Consider the following 12,137-nt stretch of genomic DNA (forward strand, 5'->3'; position numbering starts at 1 on the left):
CCCTCTGTGCCATTATATTTCAGCCCCCCCTGTGCCATTATATTTCAGCCCCCCCTGTGCCTTTATATTTCAGCCCCCCCCTCTGTGCCTTTATATTTCAGCCCCCCCCTCTGTGCCATTATATTTCAGCCCCCCTGTGCCATTATATTTCAACCCCCTGTGCCATTATATTTCAGCCCCCCTGTGCCATTATATTTCAGCCCCCCCGTGCAATTATATTACATCCTCCCCTCCTTTGCCACATCATTCACTGATTCACCAAACCCCCTCCCCCTGCTTTTTACCTGTCCTCCGTCCCCATGTGTGCTCTGGCAGGGTCAGGGGGTTAGCGGTTATGTTTCTGGACCGCATCCTCTTCCCTGACGGAGGTTTGCGCAATGAGTGCCATCATCGCACGCGCCTATGTCGGGACGCCGACGTCCTGCGCGACTTGCTATAGGCTGCAACATACAGCTGCAGTCTCTAGGAGCTAAGTGAAGGGTCGAGAATGATTGCCCTGTTATATGTGAATTCCTCAGGCATTTAGCCCTACTTGCCTGAAGCAGGGCTAAATGTCTGAAGAATTAACCTGCCCGGAACTGCATGTCCCGGGTGTTGGGTGATACAGTTTCCGCATCCCTGCCATAGGTCAAGCTGCAGGTCACCTGGTGCTCTCTGGGTAACAAACATGTGAATTGAACATGTGACCACATTATCATGTGACTAACTCAAAGGTCCTTTTATACCTAATACATATAATACTATGGGGGAGACGCTACAGGAGAGCCCCTAGGACACAGAGGGACTCGGTACTGTATGGGACTATATCCCCTACTGGGACATTACAGATAGTAAAAGGGAAAATAAATATCCCCAACAATTCTCAGTAAATATATTCAATATAAAAATTTTATTTAAACCACTTTTCAAATGAAAATACTGTATCAAAATATATATCCAGCATTTCCCCCTTTATTATATGCTCTCTCTTAACAAAGTAGACCCGACAAATATACTTCACAGCTGAGAAAACTAGAATAAAATTAGCAAAAGAGCAGAGGGATTGGTTTAGCATCATAGTGTTGAACTGTATTCATTTCTTCTGCTCTGTCTTGTGATTTACTTGTGTATTTACTAGTTCTTATCATATTTTTTTTGTTTCATATCAGGACATGACAGGAAATGGCAGTATTCAGTTAATTGTGAAAGCAAAGTTTAATTTCAAGCAGCAGAATGAAGATGAATTGTCATTTTCCAAAGGTGACACTATCCATGTCACCAAAGTAATAGATGGCGGCTGGTGGGAAGGAACACTGAATGGCAAAATGGGCTGGTTCCCCAGTAACTATGTAAAAGAATGTAAGCCTAATGGTAAGTATAAAGTTAAAGGACAAGTTTAACTATATGCAGGGGGCATGGTGGCCCATGCTTTACAGTCTCTGTATACTCTGCACTCAAAGGGTTTTGTGTACTCGGGCCGGGGTTATGACGCGCCGCTGTATAGGGAAGCCGGGGCTCTAAACGGGAGATCCCGGGGAGCCTCAGTGCTCGGACCCCCCGTGATCTAAAACTTATCCCCTATCCTTTGCATAGGGGATAAGATTTTTTACATGATATTGTCGTTTAAGGCTCATTGGAGAAAAAGTATTGGCAATTGTTATGTTTCTTAACCACAAGAATGACAAGTGTCTCTGCAAGTCTGAAATAAGACAAAAAAAGAGAAATGTGCTCCTAGTGGATTATTGCAATGGTAAAATGCCGTGTGCAGATTACTGCACCTTGCCGTGTATTGTTGTGCTAAGAGCACAACACCTTTGCGGGCATGTAGACTCGCTCGAAGTCTGTAGGTCTGGTGGGGTGGCTCCCTCAGCGTCCTTCACCGTAACCTCCAGGTAACGGTATAGTGTAGAAGAGTATGAAAAAGGTAAAAGGCTGGATGTCTTTGGCGCCTTCCTTAATAAACTGCAACGCTGCAGAATATCCCGAATAAGAAACTATATGTGGCTTTATGCAATTTCATGACTGTCTTTTATGCAATGGTTGAAAACTGTTGTTAAACAAACCTATATATTAGAAAGAGCAATTCCAGCTCAACCCAAGTAGACTCAGCCGCATCGCGGACCAGCGGGAACCACGCTGTATGCCAATGCCAGAAGCCAGCGCGGCAAACCTATATATTGTAATGGGTATTACTTTTATCCCAATTTTATACTGTATTATACAAGAACCGTATTATACTTTACTATTTTTTTTTACTTTTGACCCGATGACCTAGCATTTGAATGTTTTTTATATTTAAGTTGGAGCGCTCTGTGTCTGTAATACACACTGCCGGACGAAGATCCCGGTACAGGTTCGAAACAACTAACTTGCATTTTAACCTAATAAAAGCCATTTGTTAATTACATTTTGGCATATTCAGTTTATTGGGGGAAGGCGCCACCAAATTTTTCATTCTCTTCTAAATTTGTCTGAATCTGCAGGAGGGGAGAGATGGCTGTCAGCGATTGCTGGACTCTCCAGAAGAAAGGCAGAGATGTTATATTACTATGCCTGCCAGTCTCTGTATACTCTGCACTCAAAGGGTTTTGTGTACTCTGCTTATCTGGCAGCTGTAAGGCTTCTGGGTAATGATAAAATGCTGGATCTTCCCTGTAACTGGGGCTAATACTATATGTCAGCCCCATATATATGGCAAATCTGCAATAAAAAAGAGTACTGCCATGTTAAAATCAACAACCATGACAGAAAAGAACATGATTGAAAGAAGTATTTTAGCTGTAATTTGTGATATTACACTTGTGTTTTGGAAATGAGGGTGATCTCAACATTTTCTTCTTTAGATAATGCCATCATTCATATTGCCTGTACAGAAGAGCATGAGAATGGATAAAGTTACTGTAAAAGGGTATTCAGAGTTAAAAGGACATATCTTATCCACAGCATAGGGGATAAATGTCAGATCATGGAGTAATCCGACTGCTGGAACCCCACCACCCTCCAAAATGGGTTCCTGTGTCTATGTTATATATTGAGCCACGGGACGTGCATGAGTGCCTCCGCTCCATTCATTTTCTATTGGAGCTGCAAAGGTAGCTAAGCGTTGTACTCTTATCTTCAGCAGCTCTATAGACAATTAAAGGAGCAGTGGGGTGCATGCACAACTCACTACTCCATTCATAACAAAGATTAATATGGGGTTGCCTTACTTTTGGGATACAGTGCATAACAAGAAATGCTATCACCATGTAAAACTAAATGCGCTGAAGCTCACTAAAGATAAACGTGCACTTTGACATAGGATTTAGCTAATAATCCTGCCACCAGTATTGTCATTTTAGCTCAGTTTGTCTTATGAATTCATCCTCTCTTCCAGATAAACCACTCTCCCCTAAAGGACTGAAAGTTTGTGACAGTGCTCAGCTAACCAAGAACTATTACACAGAGGTAAGCAAGTCATTTCTCATAAAACAGTCTAATTTATATAAATAATAGCTTTATTCTGCAGGAGATTATTTTAATATATTAGTGTACTGAACCTACAAATTTAAATTACGAAGGAACCTAAGAAACAGCTACCAAAATGTCCAAATGTCCAGTCTGATGTCCAGCATTAACATGCGCCATTGTATGTACACTGCTAGTGTGGTTCTTGTGGTTGACCCATCTTTCATATCCACTACTACAATAAAAATGCCCATATGCTTTAGACAAAAGTCGACCAAACTGCTGCCAAAGGCATCTGACTATACACCCCTTTCCTCTCCATAGAGGACACTTGACCGTTTGACATGACAAATGTTTATATGGATGGGACAGTCCGAAGAAATAATAAAGTTCAGCCAACAAAGTTTGAAAATCTATGGCCACCTTAAATGGGCACTCTCATTAAAAATGTTTTTCCTATTGCACTCCTTAGGGTAAATAAAAAGAATTTCTAATATACTTTGTTTAAAAAAATGTTGGACCCCCCCCCCCCCCCCTCAGCACTCCAGGCTGCACTTCCTGTGTATGACCTTCGGTCCAAAGTCTGTGTATGAGATTGGGGGGGGGGGAATGTGCTCTTGAGCTTTTTTTAAGCACAAATAAAACAGAGAAAACTTGTTTTTTTAAACAAAGTATATTAGAAATATTTTTACCATTAGGAGTGCAATAGCAAAAAAAATTTTAATGAGCGTTACCATTTAAGAACGCATGTACCTATTATAGTCAATAGACTGGTTAGACTGAAGAATACCTTTATTTATTAGGGATATATCTGGATTATTATCTGTAACTCTGTAAACTGAATATTATAATTTTTTCCATTTAAAAGGTTGTACAGAATATTCTGGAAACCGAGCGGAGCTATGCAAAAGAACTTCAGATACTGCTGACAACTTACCTCAGGCCTCTTCAGACATATGACAAGTGAGTTAAGGCCAGGTTTTACTGTTCTCTACACTCTTATGGAAATTGGCAGATGAATTGCCTAAGTGACTGATCTCACCATACACTATATCAAGTTAAAAACCGTACAGAACCGTATAGAAAACCGTATGCATTGACTTAACATTGTAAACCGTATGTCAAACGTATCATCCGGTTTAGTCCATTTTGCGTTTTTATACGGTTTTGTCTGTTTTTTTTTACCCGTACCCAAAACTGTAGTCTACCACGTTTTTTGGTCCGGGTGAAAAACCGTATTAAACCGTATACAGTTTTAACATGGGAGTCAGTGGGAACCGTACAGAACTGTATATGCGTACGTATATCCGGTTTTCGTACGGTTCCATCCGGTTTTCACCGTACAGTTTTTGACTTTGCAAGACTTTGACTTTCAAACAAGTGAAACTTTATTCAAAATGGAGTGAAAAGTTAAAAACGTATAAGATTTTTTCTTAAAAAACAGATGCAACCGTACATCATTTTGTACACACATGAAATTTGTACACACATTTTGCTACAATTTAGTCAGGTTTTGAGGAATCCGTTTTTCATCAAAAACCTGATACGGGAACTGTATTGCAAAAACGTTGTGTGCATGTACCCTAATCCTGGTGAAATGTTCTATGTGCGAAAGGGTGCTATAGGTAAGTGATGACAAATATTATAGCAAAAGGTTACAATTATTGGGGAAAAGTGTACTAGTGAATAGAGGGTTAAGTACCCTGTTGTGCCGCCTCTAGCCTGGATACAAGATGAGATTTGGTTGACCATGAAGGCATACAGGTTCCATAAGGCACATTTGCCCACAGATGTCACAGCTGGGTCTGTAGATTCCGCACACTCATAAGTTGCAGTGGCTGGCTTACCATAAATGCTCAATTGGTAATAAATCTGGTCACCAAGCAGGCCAAGGGAGTGTTGCCATCTGGTAATATTCCTGTGAAACCTTTGCTGGATGTGTGGGCGAGTATTATCCTACTGAATAGGCCCTGCCATGAGAGACAACACATGTGGCCAAAGTATTTCATGCATATATTACTGAACTGTTAGTGTCCCTTGTATCACTACTATGGGTGACTGACTGTCATATACAATGGTTCCCCAGATCATTACACCACAGTTAAAGGAGTAGTCCAGTCCTGAAAAACGTATCCCCTATCCTAGGGATAGGTGATAAGTTTCAGATCGCGTGAGGTCCGACCACTGGGGCCCCCCGCAATCTCCTGTATGGGGCCCCGGCAGCCCGCGGGAAGGGGGCGTGTTGACCACCGCACGAAGCGGCGGCCGACACCCCCCCTCAATACAGCGCTATGGCAGAGCCGGAGATTGCCGAAGGCGTGTCAGCAGCCGCTTCGTGCGATGGTCAACACGCCCCCTTCCCGCGGGCTGCCAGGGCCTCATACAGGAGATTGCGGGGGGGCCCCAGCGGTCAGACCCCGCTCGATGTGAAACTTTTGCCCTATTCTTAGGATAGGGGAAAAGTTTTTCAGGACTGGACTACTCCTTTAAGGCAGGATTGAAGGGCCACCATGAGGTCTCCATATCCGAACTTGGCTATGGTTGGAACCTAAACAAAACCTGGAATTGTCACCAGTCTGTAGTAGTCAAGGTTTCCTGTTTACAGAACCACTGCAAAGGGGATGGTGGCTGACTGTCAATAGCAGGACATTTAACGGGTGCTGTGAAACCAAATTTCCTTCTGCTAAGCGTCTGAAAATGGTCCATGAAGAAAATTTGGTGTGTAATGAAGGTGCCTCATGTGTCTGTATGGTGAACAAGGAAACTGTGGGAGCTGCTTGTGCTTGTTGGATGAAACGATCCTCTCTTCTGGTGGTCTGTCTCTGCCCTCTGGAGCCTGTTCACCTTATGTGCATGCCCTTATGTAACCACTGCTCCCAGTACATCCTAATAGTTTAATCAGAACAGCAGATTGTAGGTAATTTGTTGGAACCACTATCTTTTTCTCTTAGTCTAGTGATGTATCCCCTCTCAAAGTCTGTCAATTGGGCAAAATGTCTTCATGTCTGTCCAAGAGGTATGTCTAGTTGTCAGCAATTTCTTAGAGGCACAATATCCAAAAGTAGCCTTTGAGAGTCTTTTTTTTATAGGGCAGCGGGGAAGCATTTTTACGCGCTCTTATGACAAGGCCCAATGTCTAATCAGTAATAGCATGCCATTATTTTTTTTCCAGTCATTGTATTTTAGTATATGCAGGGGCTTTGTGATTATTGAAAAAAAATCTTAATTGCTGAGATTGCAGTACTGTGGTTGCATGATATTGTATACATGTTTGATATGCCCTCTCAGGAATAGACTACACAATATCACTGTAACACTCACGTTTCTGAAGACAGGAACCCCAGTGGATGTGGATCCGCTGGACCTGTGTGGCAGATGACTCGGACCGTACCAGGGTGCTGCTGGTTTTCACCAGAGCCCGCTGCAAAGCGGGATGGACTTGCAGCTGCAGGTGGCACCCAGGTCCCTACCCCTGGCACGGCTCGACCACACAGTCGGCTGAGGAGATGCGAGGCACAGGAGGGATAAGGCAACTCGTAGTCTGGATAGCAGAAGGTCAGGGCAGGCGGCACAGTAGAGTAGTCAGGAGGTCAGTAGGCAGCTGGCAGAGGCGCAAGGTCAAGTCACAAGGGCAAGAGATCTGATACACGGCAAGGTAATACAGAGGAACGCTTTCTCAAAGATCCGGCAGGGAACGGAGGAGGGTGGAGGAATTTATAAATGAGCCACAGGTGGATTACACTAATGAGCGTACTGGCCCTTTAAATCTTAAAGCTCCGGCGCGCACGCACCCTAGGGGACGGGGACACGCACGCCGGAGCAGAGAGGCAGAGGCAGGAAAAACACCGGAAGGTGACGGACTGGGGCTCGCATGCGGGTGTGTCCCGCGATGCGAGTGCCAGCGCCGTCGGCAGCAGAAGATAAGGGGACCGTGCGCTCACCGCCAGCGTGTGTTGCCTGAGCGCATAACGTAACAATCACACTGGGATTTAGCTGGCTAGTCTGTAACATACTGAGCAGAATTATAGAAATCTTTTATAAAACTGTTATGCATGCTGTTTCTTAAAATATCAGTCTAGGTTCACTTAGTGGTCGCCAAAAAAAAAAAACTTCTCACACAAGCCTTTACATCCCAGTAGAGGAATGGTGTCTATTGTGTGCCGTAATATCTGATATCAAATATTCATAAGACACTTAGCATAATGAGGTCAGAGGTATAGCATTATTCCCAGCAGTTAATAGCCAATAATACTCCTTGGAAGATGAATTGCTTTGTTTTTGGCACTAAAACATTTAGATATGGCCAATTGAAATCTTGTAAATTGGGAAATTCGATTATTAGGAGAATTAGATGAGTAGTTGTGGGATTTTTGTTGTTGTAAATTTGAAATTATTTTGCACTGAAAGAAAACAGATTTACCACAGAATATAATAATGTAAAAACATTATAACATGTAATACCTGGGACTGGTTATATATAGTGATTAGTCAGCAGATCTCTTTTTATCCTCTATGTAAGGCTCCGTTTTTTGAGACAGTTTTTTGGCCTTTTTATTGTTTTCAGTTTTTGTAGTGGTTTTAAAAAAAAATTTTTTTTACATGTTTTAAACCATTTAGCAGTAGCTAAATTGATAGCCAAAAGAAAGGCTGTTTGCAATTGGGAGGCACTTTGAACCAATTACAGCCCAAAATACCTGCCAAAACACAGCCAATTTTACAGCCATATTTTAAGCTATAAACAGCCCAAAAGAGAACCCTATAATTTAAGCCATAAAAATATTGAAGAACATATTCAAAACATTTCACGCCAAAATTTTCGAGTTGCCACCAAATATTCAAAGGGTACTTACATGTGAATGATCCAAGGTTTACACTATGCACATCAGTTTTTCTAAAGTGGGCATAGTCAGGCACATTACAAATCCTTTTTTAAGCTCCGACTTAGGGTAGGATCATGTGATGAATTTCGCAGAAGAATTCCACTGGAAATTCCCCAGAAACTTACTGTACATTCACTTCAATGGGATTCTGATGTCCCATTAAGGGTACAGTCCCACATAGCGTATATGCAGGGTATTTTGCTGCGTATCTGCTGTTGCGTATTGTCCTATCCATTGAGATCAATGGGTAGCAAAATCAGCTGCAAAAAAATATGCAGCAAAATATGCTGCATATACGCTACATGGGACCATACCCTTACAAAGCAAAATTTGCGCTGTGGAAATTCCGCTTTATGCATTCCGCAAAATTAAAAGACCAGTCTTATAATTTTTTTTTTACGCAATTCAATCGAGCAAGCTTTGCAGAATGTAATTTGTGTGGAATTGTGGAAATTCCATTGAGTTAACATAGCTTTAGGGTACGTTCACACAGGCGGATTACCTGCAGAATTTCTGCAGCGTATTTGCTGTAGAAAATCCTCAGCGGATTTTGCTACTATTGACTTGGGTCAGCATAAAATCTGCAATAGAGGCAGATTTGCAGATTTTCCTTCGGACATATTGAAGTCAATGGTAGCAAAATCCGCTGCTGATTTTCCACAGCAAATATGCAGCAGAAATTCTGCCGGTAATCCGCTTGTGTGAACGTACCCTTAGACTACATTTTTTTCTTCATAGAGTTGAAACAACACATCTGATATTTTGGTTGCTTCAGAGACCATGTTGTACTACCTGACTACGCAGTCACTGCACCTACATTCACAATTAACCCCTAGAGGACATTCAATATACATGTCAGTGTCCTGGTAATTGGCGCACAGCACCGTACATGTACATTGCAGCAGGTTTACAGTCTATAAAGTGATCACTAAAGCTGTGCTCGCTTCATATACTCCTGGTCTCAGCATCTGGGGACCCTCCACTAATGGTGGACATCAGCAATCACACTGATATCCACCATTAACCCTTGACACACTGTAATTAATACCAATATCTATATTTATTTTCCTTATGACTTTGCCTTCAGACATGTTTCATCCACACAGTTGTTGCTTGTCTGGGCACTAAGCGGGAGATTTAGCCAAACCTATCCAAACCCTGTCGGCTCAATTTGCATATTAATTGTTGATAATCACATGAGCGCTCAGTCGGCAATGCGCTCACGTGACCAAATTGAGCCAACGGGGCCCGCCTCCAGCACGCAATTCAGAGAAGATATCGGTGGGACATATCTCCAGGCCTAATGTACATATTTTAGTCAGTGACCCCTCATCAGACTCCTGTTCACCCCCACTATAACCCAGTGTGTTGGGTTTAGTGTGGGTGAACAGATGACCGTTTTACTTTAATGTATCGCAGTCTAGGCTGTGGATTTGTAACTCTGTATAAGAAAAAGCTACTTAAAAGATATATTAAGGGAAGACTGATCAAAACCTGTGCAGAGGAAAAGTGGAGCAGTTGGCCATTGCAACCAATCAGATCGCATCCTTTTTCACAGCCCTTTATTTAAAACTCCTTAGATCAGTGGTCTGCAAACTGTGAACCTCTAGCTGTTGTAGTTTTGCAATAGTTGGAGGTCCAAAGTTCCAAGACCACTGCCCCAGATGTCAGCTAATTGTCAAAAATGAATACAATTATTGGCTGGTCTTGGATACAGCTATGATAGGTCATTCCGCAGACAGCTGTTGTCGGCAAAACATTCCTTGTCTCCATAGACGGCAATGTATATCCGAGCAGATTCCCTAGACTTGTCAATTCTTTCGGCATAAAAATTCTTTCTTGCCGGAATAAAAATTTCCGTGTCAGATGTTTCCGCCGGATTCTGCACTAAAATTCGACCGCGTAAACATAGCCTTAATCTATCTCATAGCCTTAAAGTGGTACTCTGGCCCTAGACATCTTATTCCCTATCCAAAGGATAGGGGAAAAGATGTCTTATCGAGGGGGTCCTGCCGCTGGCGACCCCCACAATCTCTCCTGCAGCACCCCCTGTCTTCAGCCTCACGGAGCGAAGATTGCTCAGTGTCTGATGACCGGAGTCTGAGTATTGTGACGTCGCGCCCCGTAACGTCACGATACAGCCCCTGTATCGTGAGTCATCAGACAGGGGGTGATGACAGAGGTTGCTGCAGGAGAGATTGCGGGGGTCGCCAGCGGTAGGACCCCCGTGATGAGACATCATATCCCCTATCCTTTGGATAGGGTATAAGATGTCTAGGGACAGAGTACCCCTTTAATCTATCTTACTGCTTACTTCCTAAGTTTAAACTGTGTGTAAAAATTTCAGCCATATTTTATTTTATTCACACATTTTTATATGTAATCATAATTTATTACAGCCCCATTTTTTTATTTTTTTTAGCCAAGTACGCACAAGAAAAATTTGCACTTAAAATTAAATATCTCAGACATTTTACACAGTGTGAACTTTCGACTAATGGTGTAATATACATACCGTAAATAATATTCCAAAAATAATAATTGCAACCAGTTCATTTAAAAAAAAAAATTGTTCAGTTTAAAAAAAAAATGATGCAATATTTTTGTTTTTTCAGGTTAAGTGCTGGAGACGTCATGTCATTGCTAGGAAATTTTGAGGAAATCTGCACATTTCAGCAGACGCTGTGTCAGGCATTAGAAGAGTGTGCAAAGTAAGAATCTATAAAACCACTTATTTTTTGATTTTTCCCTCCAACAAATACAGTTTGAAAATATTAAGTGAATATAAGATACATATGGGGGAGATTAATCAAAACCTGTGTAAAGGAAGAGTGGTCCAGTAGCCTATAGTGTCCAATCTGATTGCTTCTTTTATTTAATAAAGAAAAAAAAAAAAACTCTAAAAAATTAAAGAAGCTAACAGGTTGCTATGGGCAACTGCACCACTGTTTCTCTGCACAAATTTTGATAAATCTCCCCCTATAATATTCTGTCATGTTGTTAAATATTCTATTCAGTTATTCACTTGTACCTATAAGGCTAGTTTCACATTGCCTCTTGCATCGGCTCTTTTTTTTTTTCCTTCAAGCGGAAGGGACCCTGAACCGGGTCAGGTGCAAACTGATACTGTCGGGTCCTGATGAACCCTATTCACTTGCATGGAGTCTGTTGGTGATCCGGTAATTTTACAGGAATTTAGCGGAGAAAAGAATCTCTTTTTTTTCTCCGCTAAACTCCCGTCGTTCTGATTGGATTGCCAACAGAACTCCCAGTAGCAGAGTCTTACGGCAATGTGAACGAGACCTTAGTTCTTTGTTGTAATAAAAAAAATGTGCATTTTAATAACTCAACAGAATGAGTATGGAGAGTAAAGCTGGCCATACACTTCAGATACAAATGTAGCCATTGCTAACATGAGTGCAACTTCATGCAGCATGTCCCTGGCTTTCGATCCAGAAAAGTGGACATGAGCAGCTATGCATGCATTGTACTGTGTGCATTGCCGCTCACTACATTCCCAGGACCTGTCTCTTTTGCACCTTGCTCAGTGAATGCGCATGGGGTTTGTGAGGTGAGTCAGGATGCTGTATGTATCGCTGAACATTAAGTGTATCATACATTCACCAGGCTGGGTGCTCTCATTACTGTCTCAGATAATGGTAAGTGAGCAGCGATGCATACAGTACTGCATCACTGTTCAACATACAGCAGTATGGAGTTTACCTTTGGCAGGAGTCCTTGCTGTCGTGCATACATTTTTGTTGCCAGTGGCTACTAAAAACGAATTCTCCAGATCCCCCCCATACACCTACACATGCACGCTCAGCTTGG

General features: G+C 42.1%; 1 protein-coding gene across 3 annotated transcripts in view; it reads left to right on the forward strand.

The window, feature by feature from the left end:
• ARHGEF6 (Rac/Cdc42 guanine nucleotide exchange factor 6) overlaps nt 1-12,137 on the forward strand; it is a 213,081-nt gene that overhangs the window by 38,284 nt on the left and 162,660 nt on the right. For all 3 annotated transcript variants that reach the window (XM_056540316.1, XM_056540318.1, XM_056540319.1), the window contains exons 5-8: nt 1,149-1,350; nt 3,356-3,426; nt 4,295-4,389; nt 10,922-11,017. In XM_056540316.1, coding sequence (XP_056396291.1) covers nt 1,149-1,350; nt 3,356-3,426; nt 4,295-4,389; nt 10,922-11,017 — 464 coding nt within the window. The remainder of the gene's footprint in view (nt 1-1,148; nt 1,351-3,355; nt 3,427-4,294; nt 4,390-10,921; nt 11,018-12,137) is intronic.

Source organism: Hyla sarda, chromosome 9 (assembly GCF_029499605.1).
Source record: "Hyla sarda isolate aHylSar1 chromosome 9, aHylSar1.hap1, whole genome shotgun sequence".
Lineage (NCBI taxonomy): Eukaryota > Metazoa > Chordata > Amphibia > Anura > Hylidae > Hyla > Hyla sarda.